Below are 23,129 nucleotides of genomic sequence, written 5' to 3'. Positions count from 1 at the left end.
CACACAAAAAACCCATGCCTATGTACCTTGGACTGAATGTGGGTCACTGGTGTGCACGGGTGCTGGGAACTGGAGCATGGGGATTGGAGAACAATCCTAGGGTGAGGACTGCTGTTGAGTGTGGGGATTTGGCTTGAAGGAAAGGGAGGAGAAAATCTGCAACAGGAGATAATCTCCCTTTGGATACAAACTGGGCAGTCATGGAAGCAGAGCACTACTGTTGAATCACATGGAACAGATGGAGCCACCTCTGCAGCCTCTGTCTCCCTACACCGAAGCACTGGCAGCTGCACAGTAGAGAAGGAGCATCCAGGGCAGTCCTGCTCTTGTGGCCAATGGCTTCGTTGCAAAACTGGCACCACCAGGGTCATCACAATCCGAGCAGCCATGCCACCTCCATACCCTATCCTCGCTGGAGCAAACCCAAATCCTTCAGAGCAGCCTCAGGAGCAGCTCCTGTGAATGACTCCAATGCAGATATAGGGATAAAGCCACAATTGAGCCCCAGGGGCAAAGTGACTAATGAAGCATATAAAAAACCATCCATGGAATGTAAAAGGACAATTAGTGTTCCTACAAAAGAAACTGCTCTAGCTCTGGCAGACATAGAGATTGGTGAGAAGCACAGGCAGGAGTAGAATCAGATTAGGGTCTGAGCTGTCCCCACAGGGCCCACTGCAGGTACAGAGACCAGCCCTCCACAGCATTGGAAGGCCTTGTAGGGAGGTGGAGATGGGTTGTGGTTCACAGCAGAAGCAAGGGCGGTGACAGCTGAGATCCTAGGAAAATATTTATTACTTTTTATGTTTTGGTTCATTCTCTTGTTTGTTTTGCTTTTAATCTCTTCTTTCTCTTGTTGCAGTTGTTATTATTATCTCTATTAAGGCTTTTTGGATTTTGTAAATCATACTTTTTGTTTCTTTTATATATTTTTACTACTTTGGCTTTCTGCTATTCTGTGTCTTTTTTAAAACATATAGATCTCTTGTTTCTATACCTCTCTTTCAGCTTGGCTTTTCTGTTTTTTTTTTGTTTTTTTTTTTTTTTTTACCATTTTTGGCTGTTTCCCTTGTTTTCTTGGCTTTATTCCTCTGTTGGTGCTCTGCTTCAGTTTTGTTTTCTGTTTTGTGTTTCAGTTAGTTTTGTTTTTAATTGGTTGATTTCATTTTTTATTTCTTTTGTTGGTTGAATTGCTCTCTTATGGTTTGTTTTGTTTCATCTCTTTTAGTTTCTTGTGTATGTGTATTTGTTTTTGTTTCTGTTTCAGTGATACTGCTTTTACCATTTGTGTTCTATGATTTTTGTTTCCTTTTTAAAAATCCCTTTTATTATCATGGCTTGTAGTATCTTGGTTCCCCAACCAGAAGTTGGCCCTGAACCTGTTGAATGGAGAGCTGAGTCCAGGATGTTAGATCATCAGAAAAGTTCTGACCCCAGGGAGTATTAATTGATGAGAAATCCCATGAATGCCTCCATCTGAATCCAAGATCAGCACCACCCAACTGCTTGCAGCACCCAACACGAGATGCCTCACCCAAATGACAAGCAAGACTGGAACACAAACCCAATCATCAGCATACAGACTGCCCATTGTTACTACAAAACGCATCACCTCACACAATCCTGCCCATTAGAGGAAAAAGCTCATCTCCATGCATCAGAAGGAAGGCACAAGCCCCTCTCAACATAAAGCCTGTGCAAGCCACTGGACAAACCTCACCCACGAGGGGCAGAGAACAGAAGCAAGAAGAACTGTGATACTACAGCCTGGGGATAGGAGACCCCAAATATAATAACTCAGACAAAATGAAAAGACAGAAATATTGTGAGGATGAAGGAACAAGGTTAAAAACCCACAAGACCAAATAAATGAAGAGGAAATAGGCAAGCTACCTGAAAAAGAATTCAGATAATGATAGTAAATATATCTAAAACCTTGAAAATAGAATGGAAGAAATGCAAGAATCAATTAACACATTTAATATGACCTAGAAGAAATAAAGAATAAACAGAGATAAACAACACAGTTACTGAAATTAGAAATACTCTAGAAGGAATCAATAGCAGAATAACTGAGGTAGAAAAATTGATAAGTGAGCTAGATGGTAGAATTGTGAAAATAACTGCTGAAGAGCAGAATAAAGAAAAAATGAATGAAAATAATTGAGGACAGTCTCAGACTTTTGGGACAGTATTAAATGTACCAACATTAAAATTATAGGCATCTCAGAAGAAGAGAAAGAGAAAGGATCTGGAAAATCTTTCAAGAGATTATAGATGAAAACTTTCCTACCATGGGAAAGGGAATAGTCAATCAAATTTGGGAAGCACAGAGTCTGATAAACCCAAGGAGAAACATGCCCAGGCACATATTGATGAAACTAACAAAATTTAAACACAAATAAAAAATATTAAAAGCAGTAAGGGAAATGCAGCAAATTACATACAAGTGAATCCCCATAAGGTTAACAGCTGATTTTTCAGCAGAAACTCTACAGGCCAGAAGGGAGTGGCAGAATATATTTAAAGTAATGGAAGGGAAAAACCTAAACAAGATTACACAGCAAGGATCTCATTCAAAGTTGATGGAGAAATCAAAAGCTTTACAGACAAGCAAGAGTTAACAGAATTCCTCACCACCAAACCAGCTTTACAACAAATGTTAAAGGGACTTTTCTAGGCAAGAAACAGAAGAGAAAGAACAGACCTACAGAAACAACCAAGAAAAATTAAGAAAATGCCAACAGGAACATATATGTAAATAATTAATTTAAATGTAAGTGGATTAAATACTATGAGCAATTATATGCCAATAAAATGGAAAACTGGGAAGAAATAGACATATTCTTAGAAAAGTACAATATTCCAAGACTGAAACAGGAAGAAATAGAAAGTAAGAATAGACCAGTCACAAGCATTGAAATAAAAACTGTGATGAAAAATTTTCCAACAAACAAATCCTAGGGACAGATGATTTCATAGGTGAATTCTATCAAATATTTAGAGAAGAGCTAACACCTATCCTTCTCAAACTCTTCCAAACATTTGCAGAGAGAGGGACAATCCCAGTCATTCTACAAGACCTCTGTCATTCTGATAACAAAACCAAAGATATCACAACAAAAATTACAGGCCAGTGTAACCGATGAACACTGATGCAAAACTCCTCCACAAAGTACTTGCAAACAGAATCAAACAGCAAATTAAAAGGATCAGACACCATGATTAAGTGGAGTTTATCCTAGGGATGCAAGGATTATTCAGTATACACAAATCAATCAATGTTACACACAATGTTCAATTAACAGATTGAAAGATAAAACCCATATGATCATCTCAATAGATGCAGAAAAAGCTTTTGACAAAATTCACCACCCATTTATTTTAAAAACAAAAAACAAAAAAAACTCCAGAAAATGGGCATAGAAGGAACCAACCTAAATCTAATGTACACTATATAAAGGCAAACCCACAGCAACCATTATTCTGAATGTTGAAAAACTGAAACCATTTCCTCTAAGATCATGAAGAAGACAAAGGTGCCCTCTCTTGCCACTGTTATTTAATGTAGTTTTGGAATTCTTAGCCAGGGTAGTCAGAGAAGAAAAATGAATTTAAAAATCCAAATTGGAAAAGAAGAAGTAAAACTTTCACTATTTACAGATGACATGATAGTATACATCAGTTCAGTTCAGTCGCTCAGTCGTGTCTGACTCTTTGCGACCCCATGAATCGCAGCATGCCAGGCCTCCCTGTTCATCACCAACTCCCGGAGTTCACCCAGACTCATGCCCATCGAGTCAGTGATGCCATAGAAAGCCCTAAAAATGCCACCCCAAAATTACTAGAGCTAATCAATGAATTAAGTAAAGTCCAAGGATTCAAAATTAATACACAGAAGTCCCTTGCATTCCTATACACTAACAATGAAAAATCAGAAAGAGAAATTAAGGAAACATCATTGCAATAAAAATAATAAAACACCTAAAATAAAACTACTTAAAGAGACAAAAGGTCTGTATGCAGAAAACTATAAGACACTGATAAAGGAAATCAAATATAACATAAACAGATGGAGAGATATACCATGTTCTTGGATTGGAAGAATCAATATTGTGAAAATGACCCTACTAAGCAAAGTAATGTATAGGTTGATTGCAGTCTCTATCAAATTACCAATGGCATTTTTCATAGAATACACACACGCACAAAAATACAATTTATATGAAAACACAAATACCCCTGAATAACCAAAGTAATCTTGAGAAAGAAAAACAGCTGGAAGAATCAACCTTCCTGATTTCAGACTAGATAGAAAGCCCAGAGATAAACCCATGCACCTATGGGCAACTTATCTTTGGCAAAGGAGGCACGAATATACAATACATAAATGATAGCCTCTTCCATAAGTAGTGCTGGGAAAATTGGAGAGCTACATGTGAAAGAATGAAATTAGAACACTTCCTAATACCATACACAAAAAGAAACTCAAAATGGATTAAAGAGCTATATGTAAGGCCAGACACTCTAAAACTTTTGGAGGAAAACATAGGCAGAACATTCTTTGATATAAGTTGCAGCAAGATCCTCTTTGACCCACCACCTGTGCTGTGCTCTGCTTAGTCGCTCAGTCGTGTCTGACTCTGCGACCCCATGGACTGTAGCCTGCCAGGCACCTCTGTCCATGGGGATTCTCCAGGCAAGATTACTGGAGTGGGTTGCCATGCACTCCTCCAAGAGATCTTCCCAATCCAGGGAGCAAACCCAGGTCTCCTGCATTGCAGGAGGATTCTTTACCATCTGAGCCACCATGGAAGCCCAAGCCACCTCCTCAGTTCAGTTCAGTTCAGTCGCTCAGTCATGTCCTACTCTTTGCGACCCCATGAATTGCAGCACGCCTGGTCTCCCTGTCCAATCACCAACTCCTGGAGTTCACCTAAACCCATGTCCATCTAGTCTGTGATGCCATCAAGCCATCTCGTCCTCTGTCATCCCCTTCTTCTCCTGCCCCCAATCCCTCCCCGCATCAGAGTCTTTTCCAATAAGTCAACTTTTCGCATGAGGTGGCCAAAATATTGGAGTTTCAGCTTTAGCATCAGTCCTTTCAATGAACACCTTGGATTGATCTCCTTTAGAATGGAGTGGTTGGATCTCCTTGCAGTCCAAGGGACTCTCAAGAGTCTTCTCCAACTCTCACATCCATACATGACCACTAGAAAAACCATAGCCTTGACTAGACAAACCTTTGTTGGCAAAGTAATAGCTCTGCTTTTGAATATGCTATCTAAGTTGGTCATAACTTTCCAAGGAGTAAGCGTCTTTTAATTTCATGGCTGCAGTCACCATCTGCAGTGATTTTGGAGCCCCCCAAAATAAAGTCTGACATTGTTTCCACTGTTTCCCCATCTATTTCCCATGAAGTAACGGGACCAGATGCCATGATCTTCGTTTTCTGAATGTTGAGCTTTAAGCCAACTTTTTCACTCTCCTCTTTCATTTCATCAAGTGGCTTTTTAGTTCCTCTTCACTTTCTGCCATAAGGGTGGTGTCATCTGCATATCTGAGGTTATTGATATTTCTCCCAGCAATCTTGATTCCAGCTTATGCTTCTTCCAGCCCAGCGTTTCTCATGATGTACTCTGCATAGAAGTTAGATAAGCAGGGTGACAATATATAGCCTTCTCCAAGCCAAGCTTAAGAAATACGTGAACCGTGAACTTCCAGATGTTCAAGCTGGTTTTAGAAAAGGCAGAGGAACCAAAGATCGAATTGCCAACATCCGCTGGATCATCAAAAAAGGAAGAGAGTTCCAGAAAAACATCTATTTCTGCTTTATTGACTATGCCAAAGCTTTTAATTTTATGGATCACAATAAACTGTGGAAAATTCTGAAAGAGATGGGAATACCAGACCACCTGACCTGCCTCTTGAGAAACCTATATGCAGGTCAGGAAGCAACAGTTAGAACTGGACGTGAAACCCACCTCCTAGAGTAATGGAAATAAAAACAAAAATAATCACATGTACAGCACAGGAAACCATAAACAAGATAAGATAACCTTCAGAATGGGATAAAGTAATTGTAGATGAAGCAACTGAGAGAGGATTAATCTCTAAAATGTACAAGCAGCTAATGCAGCTCAATATCAGAAAATCTACCCAATCAAAAAATGGGCAGAAGACCTAAGCAGACATTTCTTCAAAGAGGACTTACAGATGGCCGAGAAGCACATGGAAAGATGTTCAACACTGCTCATTATTAGAGAAATCCAAATCAAAGCTACAGTGAGATATCACCTCACACTGATCAGAATTATCGTCATCAAAAAATCTACAAACAATAAATGCTGGAGAGGATGTGGGGAAAAGGGGACCTTCTTTCACTGTTGATAGGTATGTAAAGTGATACAACCACTATGGGACACAATATGAGATTCGTTAATAATTAGGAATAAATTTACCTTATGACCCAGCAATCCTTATACTGGGCATACACACTGAGAAAACCATAATTCAAAAAGACGCATGTACCCCAGTGTTCATAGCAGCACTATTTATAATAGCTAGAACAGATGTGAAAGTTGTACCATAAAGAAGGCTGCGTGTCAAAAAATTGACAAAGTGTGGTGCTGGAGAAGACTCTTGAGAGTCCTTTGGACAACAAGGAGATCAAACCAGTCAATCGTAAAGGAAATCATCCCTGAATATTCATTGGAAGGACTGATACTGAAGCTGAAGTTCTAACATAACACTTTGGCCCCCTGATGTGAAGAGCTGACTCATTGGAAAAGATCCTGATCCTGGGAAAGATTGAGGGCAAGAGGAGAAGGGGCGACTAAGGATGAGATGTTTGGATGACATAATTGACTCAATGGACATGAGTTTGAGCAACCTCTGGGAGACAGTGAAGTGTCGACAGGAAAGCCTGGTATGCTGCAGTGCATGGGGTCACAAAGAGTTGGACATGACTGCATGACTGAACAACAATAAAAACATGAAAGAGAACTAATGTCCATTGACTGATAAATGGATAAAGAAGCTGTGGTGCATATATACAATGGAATATTGCACAACCATAAAAAGGTTAGAATTTGGGACAGTTCTACTGAGATGGATAAACCTAGAGCCTGTTATACAGAGTGAAGTAAGTTAGAAACAGAAAATCAAATATTGTTTATTAACCCATATACATGGAATCTCGAAAAATTGTACTGATGAACCTATTTGCAGAGCAGGACTAGAGAAACATATGTAGAGAACAGACTTGTGGACACAGCAGGGGAAGGAGAAGCTGGGATTAATCGGAAGAGTAACACTAAATATGTATACTACCATGTGTAAAACAGATAACTAGTGGGGAGTAGCTGTATAGCACAGGGAACTCAGCTCAGTACTCTGTGATGACCTAGAGAGGTAGGATAGGGAGATTCGAGGGAGGCTTAAGAGGGAGGGGATATATGTATATGTAGAGTTTATTCATGTTGCTGTACAACAGAAACCAACACAGCTTTGTAAAGCAGTTATCCTCCAGTTAAACATAAATTTCAAAAAAAGAGCATTGGGCTAGGAATTTTATGTTGATGTGGTCTCAGGCATTTCTCCTTTTATCCCATTGTAAATGAAAGTCACAATGCCTAAGGATGTAGAGGTACAAATGTTAAAAATGAGTTCAACCATGAGTGCGGATGAATTAAAGAGGCCAACATTATAGAATACCTTTTAAGTGTCTAAAAGTTTATTTTCCATAATTTTAAAAAGGAAACATGGCTTTTCGTTTGTCTCTGTTTTTCAACCTCAGATATATAGAACTGAGTTAATTACGTGTACCTCACTCATGGTGTGTTACCATCATTGATCAATGCCAGACCATCTTTCATTTATCATCATTCCTTGGAGATACTGTTCCAGACCACAGCAATGAAATTAGTATCACAATAAAGCAAGTCACATTTATCTTTTTTTGCTTCTCAGTGCATGTAAAATTTTGTTTATATTATATTTTAGTCTACTAAGTGTGTGATAAAGCATTATATGTAATAAAATAATGTATATACCTTAATTTAAATATACTTTATTATTTAAAGGGCTTCCCTATAGCTCAGTTGGTAAAGAATCCTCCTGCAATGCAGGAGACCCTGGTTTGATTCCTGGATCAGGAAGATCCACTGGAGAAGGGAGAGGCTATCCACTCCAATATTCTTGGGCTTCCCTTGTGGCTCAGTGGGTAAAGAATCTGCCTGCACTGTGGGAGACCTGGGTTCGATCCCTGGGTTGAGAAGATCACCTGGAGAAGGAAAAGGCTACCCACTCCAGTATTCTGGCCTGGAGAGTTCCATGGTCTGTATAGTCCATGGGATTACAAAGAGTTGGACATGACTGAGTGACTTTCACTTTCACTTTATTATTTAAAAATTGCTAGACATCATCTGAGCCTTCAGCAATTTGTAATTTTCTTGCCTTGGTGTTGGTGGCTGCTGACTGATCAGGGTTGCTGAAGGTTGGAGTGGCTTTGGTAATTTCTTAAAATAAGACAACAATGAAATTTGCCACACTGATTGACTCTTTCTTTCATGAACAATTTCTCTGTAGCTTATAGTGCTATTTGACAGCATTTTATACACTTTAGAACTTCTTTCACAAGTAGAGTCAACCCTCTCAAGTCCTGCTGCTGCTAATCATTGTTTATGATTACAGCAAATCCTTTGCTGTAATTTCAAGAATCTTCATAGTTCCTTCACCAAGAGTAAATTCCATCTCCAGAAACCACATTTTTTGCTCATCCATAAGACACATCTCCCTCGTTAAAGTTTTATTGTGAGATTGCAGCAATTTAGTCACATTTTTGGGTATAATTTTTCTCTTTTATTGAAGAATAGTTAATTTACAATATTGTGTTAGTTTTTAGCGTATTTCAAAGTGATTCAATTATACACACACACAATTATATATATATACAGTCTTTTTCAAATTTTTTTACACTGTAAGTTATTACAAGATATTGAGTATAGTTCCATATGCTATACAGCAGGTCCTTGTTTACCTATTTTCTATATAGTGATATGTATATGTTAATGCCAAACTCCTAATTTGTCTCTCCTCCTCTCCCACTATCCCACTGTCCCTTTTGGTAATCATAAGTTTGTTTTCTATTTCTGAGTCGATTTCTATGTTGAAAATACATTCATTTGTATCATACAAGTGATATCGTGTAATATGTGTCTTTCTATGACTTACTTCACTTAATATAATAATTCAGTCACATCTTTAGCCTCCACTTCAAATTCTAGTTTTCTTGATATTTCCATCACTTTTGAAGACTGATCCTTTTAAAGTCATTTATGATGATTAACTTCCAAACTCCTGATAATGTTGATATTTTGTACTCTTCCCATGAATAATGAATGTCCTTAGTGGTACCTAGAATAGTGAATCCTTTCCAGAAGGATTTACACTTACTTTGAACATATCCATCAGGGAAATCACTGTCTATGGCAGCTATAACCTTACAAAATATCTCTCTTAAATAATAAACTCTAAAAATCAGAATGACTTCTTGATATATGGGCTGCAGAAGGGATGTTGTGTTAGCAAGCTTAAAACAACATGAATCATGTACACATTCTCTTGGTTGACCGGGTGCAATTTTAGTGAGTAATAATATATTTTTTGAGACTGTTTTATATTAAACAGCCAAGCATAACTGCAACACAATTTTAAATGTTTGAAAATTATGTCACAGAGTTGCAAAATGTCTATGTATTACTATTACATATTCATACAGCTAAAGCCATCAAATCTTACACCAGTACAAACATAAGATTATTCCATCATTAGCTTAAAGTTTAATAACCATAAACTATATTAGTGGATCTCTTTTCCTTTTTAACATTTTAATATTACTTCTGATACTGGTTTCCTTATCAAATGGAATCTACAAAGTAAATTTAAAAAAATGAAATCTTAACTGACTAAAACGCTGTAAACCAGTAGTTGTGTTTACAGAAAATTCTGGGAGTAGTATGATAAAATACTGAGACAGCATCAATTAGTATACATGTAAAATTTTCCCATTTTGTTCATGATTTTGATACACTCTTAAGGGACTTTGCCAAGTTGATCTGCTAGATATTAAACCTGAGACCAAACTTTATTTTCTTCCAAGTGTGGTTTATATAAGGCTAGCCAAACTTAATTCACTTTCTTATATAGTCCCCCCACAATCTAATCTGTGCTAGAGATAACAGAAATCTTGAGTAAAAACATTTGGAGTTGGTTACAAGTACTTAACAAGTACTTTTCCCAAACTATTTATATTTTTCCTCAAAATTTTCTATTTCAAACAAACAACCAGAGCTCACCTTTTTAGATACCACATAGGTTATTTTGTGCAAAGGAAGTTTTAAACAACAAATCTTCCCAATATGATAATTCAAAGAAAAATCTTCATTTTTAGAGTCTCCATTTTCAGTTGATTAAAGAGAAACCAACTATCCTATCTTACTACTAAACATAACAAATAAGCCCTAACTAAGAAAGTATTTTATTTTGGTTAATTTTTAGCAGTTAGAAGTTCTGCTTCCTCTCCTAGATGAGTAACTACTGAAATTACTTTTTATAAATGTGAAACCATTTTTTTCCATAGAGGAAGGAAAACGGGAAGAAAGCAAAAAGAGATGAGGCACACAGTGGTGGACAGGGTACATAAAGGTGTGCATTCAGTATGATTTTGGTCACTTTGTTGCAACAAGGTGTTTATTTTCTTGTGTCTATAGTAAAATAGAAAGCTAAACCTATAAATAAAAGCAAATTTGATATAACATTCATTTTCAAGTCATAAATATATGCATTTCTAATTGTAAACTCTCTACAATGCATTTGCATGTTTTCATAGACTAACATAATATACAAACTCATAGAAGTCTTCTGTTATGCTTTTAATTTTTCCCAGATCTGACATCTTTATAAATACTCAGTGAAGCCACAAACAGTAGTCCTATAACTTTTGGAATCTATCCAAGTTTTAAAGGAAAAAAGATCAGCAGCAATTCCATAAAGACATAATGGATATCAGTCCCTTACTTTCTTTTGCTTTTTCTGTCAGTTGTTTGAAAAACATTAGAATCTTTCATGAAGTTTTCTATATATTGTTTAAGAACTGGATTTTATGATTTTAGCTTCATGTTTTCTTCCCTAACTGTATCTACTATTGCAGAGAGGTCTTCAAGTGTGTGTTGGGAATCCAACCCTTAATTAATAAGTAATTTTTTCCCTCTAATTCCACCTAATTTTCAGCATCAGCTGCATCTATGTCAGCATTCATCATCTTAAGCAACAAATTTTCAGGTCTTGGATACAGAATTCTTGATGAGTGGTCTGCCGTTTCAGGTGCTAGTAGGGGAAGGAATTAGGAGAACACCTCAGGCCTGGACACTTGGAACAACTGGCACCTGAGCAAATATTTTGAAAGGAATCTTTTTCTGAATAGTAGGTCTCAACAGTAGGTTTAAAATATTCAGTGAACCATGTTGTAAACGGATGTGGTGTTGTCCAGGTTTTTTTTTTTTTTTTTTTTTTTTTGTTTGTTTTTCCATTTATAGAGCATGGAGTATACTTAGCATAATGCTTAAGGGCCCTAGGATTTTCAGAATTTTAAATGAACACTGACTTCAATGTAAAATCACCAGCTGCATTAGGTCCTAACAAGAGAGTCAATATGTTCTTTGAAATCTGAAGCCAGGCACTGACTTTTTTCTAGCTCTGAAGGTTCTAGATAGCATCATTGCCAGAATACAGCCCCAGCAACCAGGGAATCAGCCTGAAGGGGTGAGCGGTGTTGGTGGATGATGATGTAGCCTCTGACTCATAGTACGGAACTACATGTTTATTTCAAGCTTCAGGTTTTCTTTTATACTTTGACAAAAGCATTAGGTCAGAGGTTTGACATTTTTAGTTTGCCCCACCCAGATTTACTGTCTCCAGAAATCACTGTTGTCCTGCAGAGTTCCTGCTTCAGCAATTCTCTCAGAATTGGCTTTACTATCTATTATCTACTTTTTCTTATGTGTCCTATACTTAACTTGTGATTACATTGTAACTCATGCCACATTCCTCAGTTTATTTCTTATCTTTCTAAATCCTGTTTGCCCCTAGCATCTTAAGATCACTATCTCCTAAAAAGGCTTCTAGCTATTCTTAATTATTCCTAAACCCTAAACTCAGCAAACTTCTTTTGCCATAAATATTTCCCTCACAAACAGGTCTCAGATAATAATCCTTCCCATGGCCTCAGGCTGCGGTCCATGTGCTCATCCTGGGACATTCTTTGTAAAGATCCTTGAACAAATGTCAATGGTTATTTTATAGATTATTTTCTGGGCACAGCTGCAGAAGACTTTGTGCTTTCTCATGCTTCTCTCAAGCACCTTAACATTCTTTCCAGCCAACTCAACCAAAGAAAGGAAAGAACAAGTCAGAATCACAAGGCCTAACTCCTTCATCCTGGGACCGTGCCTGCGAGATGAGGAGAGGGGGTTGGGGCCATGCCTTCATTTTGTCATTAATGCCTAACATGGCTCCTGACACATCATCTTCCAAAATAAGACTTTCATCTACATTGAAGATCTATCATTTAGTGTAGCCACCTTTATTTATTATTTTAGCTAGGTCTTCTGGATAATTTGTTGTATCTTCTATTAATACATTTACACTTGCTGCTTTACCTTGTACTTTTATGTTGTGGAGAACAAATTTGGGAAACTCAGCAGTGACAAGAGGAGTGAAAAAGGTCAGTTTTCATTCCAATCCCAAAGAAAGGCATTGCCAAGGAATGCTCAAACTACCACAAAATTGCACTCATCTCACAAGCTAGTAAAGTCATGCTCAAAATTCTCCAAGGCAGGCTTCAACAGTATATGAACTGTGAATTTCCAGATGTTCAAGCTGGATTTAGAAAAGGTAGAGGAACCATAGGTCAAATTGACAACATCCATTGGATCATAGAAAAAACAAGAGAGTTCCAGAAAAACACCTACTTCTCTTTTATTGACTACACCAAAGCCTTTGACTGTGTGGATCACGAAAAACTGTGGAAAATTCTTAAAGAGATGGGAATACTAAACCACCTTACCTGCTCCTGAAAAATCTGTATGCAGGTGAAGAAGCAATAGTTGCAACCAGATATTGAACAGCAGATTGGTTGCAAATTGGAAAAGGAGTATGTCAAAGCTGTATATTGTTCCCCTGCTTATTTAACTTATATGCAGAGTACATCATGTGAAATGCCAGGCTGGATGAAGCACAAGCTGGAATCACGATTGCCAGGAGAAATATCAATAACTTCACATATGCAGATGACACCACTCTTATGGCAGAAAGTGAAGAAGAACTGAAGATCCTCTTGATGAAAGTGAAAGAAGAGATTGAAAAAGCTGACTTAAAACTCAATATATAAAAACTAAGGTCATGGCTTGTGGTACCATCACTTCATGGCAAATAGATGAGGAAACAATGGAAAAAGTGACATACTTTATATTCTCGGATCCCAAAATCACTTCAGATGGTGACTGCAGTCATGAAATTAAAAGAAGCTTGCTCCTTGGAAGAAAACGTATGACCAACCTAGACAGCATATTAAAAAGCAGAAACATTACTTTCTGACAAAAGTCCATCTAGTCAAAGCTATGGTTTTTCCAGTAGTCATATATGGATATGAGAGTTGGAGTATAAAGAAAGCTGAGTGCCAAAGAATTGATGGTTTTGAACTGTGGTGTTGGAGAAGTCTCTTGAGTGTCTCTTGGATTGCAAGGAGATCCAACCAGTCCATCCTAAAAGGAAATCAGTCCTGAATATTCATTGGAAGGACTGATGCTGAAGCTGAAGCTCCAATACTTTGGCCACATGATGGGAAGAACTGACTCATTTTAAAAGACCCTCATGATGGGAAATACTGAAGGCAGGAGGAGACAGGGACGACAGAGGATGAGATGGTTGGATGGCATCACTGACTCAATGGATATGAGTTTGAGCAAGCTCCAGCAGTTGGTGATAGACAGGGAAGTCTGGCGTGCTGTGGTCCATGGGGTCGCAAAGGGTTGGACACGACTGAGCAACTGAGTTCAACTGAATATTTGAATATATCCTTCAAAACATGATGGAATTGCATGAATTTGTATTTATGTAACTAGTGATATCTTCAGTATTTCATTCTGCTTCTTATTTTTTCACTAAGCCATGTATTTTTTGCATCTATTTATGTTTCTATGTGTACCTCTAACCTATTGCTCCTTTTCTTGTTGTTTGGTTATTAACTTGTGTCCTACTCTTCGGGACTCCATGAACTATAGTATGCCAGGCTCCTCTGTCCTCCAGTGTCTCCTGGAGTTTGCTCAAATTCATGTCCATTGAGTCGGTGATGCTATCTAAGGACCTCATCCTCTGCCGTCCCCTTCTCCTTTTGCCTTCTGTGTTTCCCACCATCAGAGTCTTCCAATGAGTTGGCTCTTCGCATCAGGTGGCCCAAGTATTGGAGCTTCAACTGCACAAACAGTCCTTCCAATGAATATTTAAGTTTGATTTCCTGTAGGATTGACTGGTTTGATTTCCTTGCTGTCCAGGAGACTCTCAAGAGTTTTCTTCAGCACCACAAGCAGAAGACATCAATTCTTTGGTACTCGGCTTTCTTTATGGACCAACTCTCACATACATACATGACTACTGGAAAAGCCATAGCTTTTATTATATGGACCTTGGTTGGCAAAGTGATGACTCTGCTTTTTAACATCCTGTTGTGGGTTTGTCATAGCTTTCCATCCAAGGAGCAAGGGTCTTTTAATTTCATGGCTGCAGTCACTATCCACAGGGATTTTGGAGCCCAAGAAAAGAAAACCTGTCTGCTTCACCTTTTTCCTCTTCTTTTTGGCATGAAGAGATGGGACCAGATGCCATGATCTTAGTTTTTGAATGTTGTGTTTTAAGCCAGCTTTTTCACTCTCTTCTTTCACCCTCATCAAGAGACTCTTTTGTTCCTCTTCACTTTTTGCCGTTAGAGTGGTATCATCTGCATATCTGAGGTTATTGATATTTGTTCCGGCAATCTTGATTTCAGTTTGTGAAGCATTTTGCACAGATGTACTCTGCTTAAGTTAAATAAGCAGGGTGACAGTATACAGCCTTGACGTACTACTTTCCCAATTTTGAACCAGTCCATGTCCAGTTGTAACTTGCTTCTTCACCCTCATACAGGTTTCTCAGGAGACAGGTAATGTGGTCTGATACTCCCATCTCTTTTAGAATTTTCCAGTTTGTTTTCATCCACACAGTCAAAGGCCTTAGTTTAGTCAATGAAGCCTGATGAAATGAATACATTTTTGAAAATACACTGTTGATTCACTAAATAATTTTATTTGAATTTTTGCATCTATATTTCATACGTGAAATTGTATAAATTTTCATCTCTTATAGTTGTCTGTTTGGTTTTAGAATGAGAATTATGCTAGCCTCATAAATAAGACTAACTGTCATTGTTTTTCTAACACTGAAATCAATTGGATAAGATAGTTTGTTTCAGGAAAGTTTGGTAGATTTAACTAGCAAATCCCTCTGGACCTGAGGGATTTTCCTTGAAATGTTTTCACTTCATGTAAGTTTTTCAATGTATTAGCATATTGTTCATAATACTCTCATTTAAAGAATTTTGTTACATTGTTTTTCCTTTTACAATCTGTATTTTGTGTATTTGCCTCTTCCATTTTTTTTTTTTTTCTTGACCAGTCTTCTCAAAGATCTATTAACCTTTTTAGATAATTAAACTCTAATTTTGTTCATGTTTTCTGTTGTTTTATTTTTGGTGTGTGTGTGTATGTGGGGGTGATTATCTGCTTATTTCTGTGATTTGTCTTTTTTCTCTGTTCTTTTGCTTTCTTCATTGTATTGGATGATTAACTAGTTTATTAATATTTCTTGTTTAATAATAAGTGTACTTAAAGCTGTACATTTCCTTCTTAGTTCTGCTTCAATTGTATCCCACAATTTTTCATTTGTTGTGTTTTTATTATTTTTCAATTTTAAATATTTATGAATTCATTTATGGTTTGCTTTTAACCCAAGGTTTATTTAATAATTTTGTTTCTTAATATATGCTAACTTTGTCTATTATTCTGTTATTAATTTCTAATGGCATTGTATCATGGTATAAGAATGCAGATTGTATGATATCGAACCTTTGGTATTTATTGAGTCTTCCTTTATAGACATTATCATGATGTCTTTTTAGAAGTGTTCTATTATTTGTCTTGAATGATTTTATGTTCTTTATTTGTTGGATATAGAGTTCTCTGTATATCTAATAACTTGAAATTTGTAGTTGTACTGTAAAAGTATTCTGTATCTCTATTCATTTCTGTTTTTTGTTTTTGTATGTTTAATCTATCAATTCCTAATTAAAGTGTTAAAATATGCAAGTGTTTCCTTTGTCTCTGCAATTCTGCTATAAGCAAGTACATGATGCAAGATGTATTTTGTCCTGTTCTTTGTCTCTTAATTCTATTTTGTCAGATTTTAAGAATGCTACTCAAGCTTTGTTCATATTTGTCAGTATATCTTTTCTGTCTTTTTTATTTTCAACTTGTTTACATCTCTTCATTTTAGGTGTATATCTTTTAGACTGAGTATTGTTGAGTATTTGTTTTAATTCAGTCTATAAGTCTGTCTTTTAATTGGTAAGTTTAATTTGTGTATATTTGCTGTAATTTCTCTTATAATAGGACTTATTTCTGGCATTTAATTTTATAATTTCCATTTATGGTACTCTTTTTTTTTTTTTCTTTCTACTTTCCATTGGGATAAATCAACTTTTCTCTTGCTTTTTAGAAATTTATATATTCTATTTTCTTGCACTTTAATGGAAGATCTTAAACTTAAGATCTAATCTCATGTTATTTACCCTTATTGATTTTTCCATGCACAATAACTGCCACTTTCCTCCAATAAGATTAGTACCTCGTCCATGTCCTATTTATCTTCTACACACATCTACCCTATCATAGTAACATCATCTAGAATTTTAATCCATGTTTCCCTCTCACTTTTATAGTTTTTTCATGGTTGATTTAGGAAAAGGAAACACAGATCATACTAGTTTGCTACCTTGACAGAAACCAGAAAAACTTAAAGTTTTGTAGTAAATTAACAGCATTTGTCTTACTTTGAGGTACCCCACTTTGATCACAGATGGTGAGTTGATAACTTAATCAGCATTTTTCTCCACCCCACCCTTATAACAGGTAGAAAACGTGAAATTACTGGATCGTTATGTAGGTAAGAAACCAGCTAATGGAAGTCTGTATCTTACTGCAACCCACCTAATCTATGTGGAAGCTTCTGGGACAGCCCGAAAAGAGACATGGGTATGTATGTTCATAGGAAGAAATATCAAAGAGTCTTGAAGAATTTTGCATACATGCTTTCTCACATTGAAATTTCAGTTAACAGTTAAATTTCTGTAAAACCTTTTCTTCAAAGACTCTATTCTGGGTGGGTCTTTTCATAAATTGAATCATATAATTTCTCTTCCCTCAAGTTGTTGACTATAGTCATTTTAAACTATATGAGACTTTGCCTCAATATTTTAAGGTAAAGTGATCTCTACTTATTTTCAAGATGCCTACTTGGTAAGCATCCTGAAGTAATTTAAAACCTTGCTACACATAAAATTGCTACACATAAAGTTGGTTCAACAACTAAGAACATCTGTATAACCTGGGAGCTTGTTAAAAATGCAAAAGCTCAGGCCTAAGGTTTTAAATTTCTAAAATGCTCTCAGGTGATGCTGGTGGCCCATGGACTATATTTGGGGTAGCAATAATATAGACCAGCTGTCTGACCTAAGACAGAGTGGTGTGTGTGTGTGTGTGTGTGTGTGCATTGTTACATCTTTAAATAATATTCTCTAATTAGTTTAGCACTAGTAACATTACTTTATTATGCCTTACTTATCCTAGAGTATCATAATTTAATCTTAATCATTAGATAGATTTATGCTTAGACCTCTGTAACAAGTAAAACATGCTTCTGATATATGGCATAGCACAGCAATTAAGACTAGAGCTAGTGTGTTCAGGGTGAAATCCCAGCTTCAACATTTACTACCTCTGTAACCTTGGGCAAGTTATTTAACTTCTCTGAGGCTCACTTCCCTCATCTCTAAAATAAATGAAATAATAATGCTTGGTTATAGAAATAAAAAAGTTAATGTTGTGCTTAAAATCATGTCTGGCACATGATAGAGACTATTTTATAAGTATAAAATGAATTAAACAGACTGTATATTATAAAAAAGTATTTTAATACTTCCTTTTTAAAAATATCATGACTTTTCCTATATGACATTATATCTTGTTCACTTTGGTACAATGAAAGGATTAAGAAAAGAAGAATCAGGAAAGTTAGTTTTAGCTAGACTCAGTTGTACACTAACTGGCTATATGAACTTGGGCAAGTGACTCTTGCTTTCTGGGCTTCAGTTTCCTCATCTGTAAAATTAGGTGGTTAGATTATATAATTAGTAAGGACTCTTTAATTTCGAACAGTTTGGGAACCAGTTCTTTAGTACTGTGTCATAAGCCTTTTCCCTTTCTACCTGCATTTACAGACAGCATGCATCTTCACTAATCAATGAATATGGTAAAGTTGCAGGATATAAAATCAACACACAGAGATCCCTTGCATTCCTATACACTAATAATGAGAAAATAGAAAGAGAAATTAAGGAAACAATCTCATTCACCATTGCAACAAAAAGAATAAAATACTTAGGAATATATCTACCTAAAGAAACTAAAGACCTATATATAGAAAACTAAAAAACACTGGTGAAAGAAATCAAAGAGGACACTAATAGATGGAGAAATATACCATGTTCATGGATTAGAAGAATCAATATAGTGAAAATGAGTATACTACCCAAAGCAATCTATAGATTCAATGCAATCCCTATCAAGCTACCAACGGTATTTTTCACAGAGTTAGAACAAATAATTTCAGGTATTTTTCACCGAGCTAGAACAAATAATTTCACAATTTGTATGAAAATACAAAAAACCTCGAATAGCCAAAGCAATCTTGAGAAAGAAGAATGGAACTGGAGGAATCAACCTGCCTGACTTCAGGCTCTACTACAAAGCCACAGTCATCAAGACAGTATGGTACTGGCACAAAGATGGAAATATAGATCAATGGTCCAAATTTGTTTCTACTGTGTATTATTTCAAATCTAATGAACTACATTGGGAAGGGAGAACTTATGTTAACTTTCTGTATGTCAAAGGAGGCATATTTACCCAGTTAGTATTGTTAATGAAGCTCTTTCCAGCCTTAGTCTGCTTCACTTTCTGCCTCTAAGTCACCAGTTTTTTGCCTGGCACCTGTTTTCAATGATCAGTGTTTTACTGCTCAAACATAGATCTACCATATTGATCAGGAGGGCTTTGATTTTCTTGAAATTTGATATATTAATTCTGTTACATTATCAGTAGTTTTTTGACCCTTCAAAACTTCCACAAGAATTAAGTTTGACAAAATAGTCAAGACAGACATTAAGATGAAAAATTCCTTCTTGGAATATGTGAATAGTCCTGCATCTACCCCATTCTTAGATGATGGATATGATTAAAAAGATTTCCTGAAAGAGATTTCTTTTCAAAATAAATGGGAGCTGGGGTATAGATTGTGTGAGATGGAGGAAAAGAAAATACAATGATGATAGGATGGCCATTCCAGGCACAGGTCAGGAAGTCCAGAAAATGAAAAAAAGTACACTTAGGCTTTAGTGGCAGGAAACATCAGAGACACAGATAGGAGAACATCAAAGACTAAAAATGTAAAACCATGATTCCATGGCATTTTTAAATTATAAAGAGAGACTTGCATTATTTGTATACAGTTTCTTGTACCAGTTCCTTTTCCATTTCTTTTTTGCTGCATTAGCATGAGCAGGGATGATAAAACTAAAGACTTAATAATCCTTCATATTTTTTTTTAAATCAGAGTTATTATCCTGTACTCCCATGGGAAATAACTTTCTTAAGTACAGTACAGTGCTTATATATAGTTATTTTAGTCTTTAGTCTTATAGTTTCTACTTATTCCCTGAGTCACTTAGGTAAAAAAAATGCCTTCATTTCTTCTTTACTGTCACTAGAGTCTAAGATGTGGAAGAGAAATTTTCCTTGTAGTATTTCTGCTGCTGCTAAGTCACTTCAGTCGTGTCCGACTCTGTGTGACCCCATAGACAGCAGCCCACCAGGCTTCCCCATCCCTGGGATTCTCCAGGCAAGAACACTGGAGTGGGTTGCCATTTCCTTCTCCAATGCATGAAAGTGAAAAGTGAAAGTGAAGTCGCTCAGTTGTGTCCGACTCTGTGCGACCCCATGGACTGCCGCCTACCAGGCTCCTCTGTCCATGGGATTTTCCAGGCAAGAGTACTGGAGCGGGGTGCCATTGCCTTCTCTGTGTAGTATTTCTAGTTACATTTTAATTCTAGGACTACAGTTTTTAGAATTTCTAGAGAAATAACTGTGAACAAAGTTAGACTGTCATGGTTCAAATTCTGTCTGTGCTACTTTTTGGCTGAGTGTCCTTTGATGAAGAATTCACATTTAAGAGCTTTGATTTCTTCGTTCCTGAAATGGGATTATTATACCTTAAAGCATTGTTACAGGGGTTAAATAGTTAATGATCATGGAACACTTCATGAGCAATAAAGCAAAATACCAATTATTAATCATTTTAACTAGTAATTTGATAGAACAAGAGGAAGTTCTATTTTTCTCTGTGACAATCATTCTACTATGATTTTTAAACTCCAGCAGTCTGGTGGGCTATAGTCCATGGAATTGCAAAGGGTCGGACACGACTCTGCATGGGCACGACTCTCTGCACACAGTTGGACATGACAACCCAGAAACTAAACAATAACAATAGTTCTAGAAGCCATCTGTTCTGAGCCAAATTCACCACAAGTGCCCAATAAATCTCCTAACATTATATCCCTAAGGAGAGAAAAGTTTTATAATACCATAATTTGCTTTGCATTGAAAGTGTGAAAGTGATAGTGTTAGTCACTTGGTTGTGTCCGACTCTTTGCAACACATGGACTGTAGCCCACCAGGCTCCTCTGTCCATGGAATTCTCCAGGCAAGAATACTGGAGTGGATAGCCATTCCCTTCTCCAGGGGATCTTCCCAACGCAGGGATTGAACCCAGGTCTCCTGCATTGCAGGCAGATTTCTTACCACTATTTACTTCTGTTTGACAGAAACCCAGTTTTGCCTTACAATGGATGATTATAGGCTGTAGATATGACCACATGGTTATGCTGTTACCGTTACTGAGAGTCAAGCACACTGATAGTGATAGATCTAGTGCATGTCTGTGATCTTTGTTGTTGTTTTTCTTGTCTGTTTTGTAGATTGCACTGCATCATATTGCAACTGTGGAGAAATTGCCTGTCACTAGCCTGGGTTGTCCCCTGATCCTCCGCTGCAAGAATTTCCGGGTGGCCCACTTTGTTTTAGAATCTGATATTGTGTGCCATGAGGTTTATATTTCACTGCTAAAGCTTTCTCAACCAGGTAGTTATGATAGTATTTTTATCTGCTTTAAATAATTTTTAAATTATCCACCCCTCCACCAGAACAGCATAATGGAAGGATCATGGGCTATGGAGTTCAATAGACTTAAATAAGTTTGAATCTGGGCTCTGTCTCTTACAGCTCCATGGTATTTGGGCAAGATGCATAACCTTTGCCTTTAGGATGGACTGGTTGGATCTCCTTGTAGTCCAGGGGACTCTCAAGAGTCTTCTCCAACACCACAGTGCAAAAGCATCAATTCTTCGGCACTCAGCCTTCTTCACAGTCCAACTCTCACATCCATACATGACCACAGGAAAAACCATAGCCTTGACTAGACAGACTTTTGTTGACAAAGTGATGTCTCTGCTTTTTAATATGCTGTCTAGTTTGCTCATAACTTTCCTTCCAAGGAGTGTAAGCATCTTTTAATTTCATAGCTGCAATCAACATCTGCAGTGATTTTGGAGCCCCCGTCTATTTCCCATGAAGTGATGGGACCAGATGCCATGATCTTAGTTTTCTGAATGTTGAGCTTTAAGCGAACTTTTTCACTCTCCTCTTTCACTTTCATCAAGAGGCTCTTTAGTTCTTCTTCACTTTATGCCATAAGGGTGGTGTCATCTGCATCTCTGAGGTTTTTGATATTTCTCCCAGAAATCTTAATTTCATCTTGTGCTTCTTCCACCCCAGGGTTTCTCATGATGTGCTCTGCATATAAGCTAAATAAGCAGGGTGACAATATACTACCTTGATGTACTCCTTTTCCTATTTGGAACCAGTCTGTTGTTCCATGTCCAGTTCTAACTGTTGCTTCCTGACCTGCATACAGGTTTCTCAAGAAGCAGGTCAGGTGGTTTAGTATTCCCATCTCTTTGAGAATTGTCCACAGTTTATTGTGATCAACACAGTCAAAGGCTTTGGCTAGTCAATAAAGCAGAAATAGATGTTTTTCTGGAACCCTTTTGCTTTTTTGATGATCCAACGGATGTTGGCAATCTGATCTCTGGTTCCTCTGCCTTTTCTAAATCCAGCTTGAACATCTGGAAGTTCACAATTCACGTATTGCTGAAGCCTGGCTTGGAGAATTTTGAGCATTACTTTACTAACATGTGAGATGAGTGCAATTGTGTGGTAGTTTGAGCATTCTTTGGCATTGCCTTTCTTTGGGATTGGAATGAAAAATGACCTTTTCCAGTCCTGTGGCCATTGCTGAGTTTTCCAAATCTCCTGGCATATTGAATGCAGCACTTTCACAGCATCATCTTTCAGGATTTTAAATAGCTCCACTGGAATTCCATCACCTCCACTAGCTTTGTTCATAGTGATGCTTTCTAAGGCCCACTTGCCTTCCCATTCCAGGATGTCTGGCTCTAGGTGAGTGATCACAGCCTTGTGATTATCTGGGTCATGAAAGTCTTTTTTTGTATAGTTCTGTGTATTCTTGCCACCTCTTCTTAATATCTTCTGCTTCTGTTAGGTCCATACCATTTCTGTCCTTTA

General features: G+C 37.0%; 1 protein-coding gene and 1 pseudogene across 5 annotated transcripts in view; one reads left to right on the top strand and one right to left on the bottom strand.

The window, feature by feature from the left end:
* MTMR8 (myotubularin related protein 8) overlaps positions 1-23,129 on the top strand; it is a 225,873-nt gene that overhangs the window by 37,103 nt on the left and 165,641 nt on the right. For all 5 annotated transcript variants that reach the window (XM_025277082.3, XM_025277083.3, XM_006054317.4 and 2 more), the window contains exons 2-3: positions 17,280-17,402; positions 21,464-21,626. In XM_025277082.3, coding sequence (XP_025132867.1) covers positions 17,280-17,402; positions 21,464-21,626 — 286 coding nt within the window. The remainder of the gene's footprint in view (positions 1-17,279; positions 17,403-21,463; positions 21,627-23,129) is intronic.
* On the bottom strand, positions 11,076-11,365 carry LOC123332000 (annotated as a pseudogene).

This window comes from Bubalus bubalis, chromosome X, assembly GCF_019923935.1.
Source record: "Bubalus bubalis isolate 160015118507 breed Murrah chromosome X, NDDB_SH_1, whole genome shotgun sequence".
In the NCBI taxonomy this organism is placed as follows: domain Eukaryota; kingdom Metazoa; phylum Chordata; class Mammalia; order Artiodactyla; family Bovidae; genus Bubalus; species Bubalus bubalis.
The sequence above is the reverse complement of the archived record's forward strand: the minus strand, read 5'-3'. Positions and strand labels throughout refer to the sequence as shown.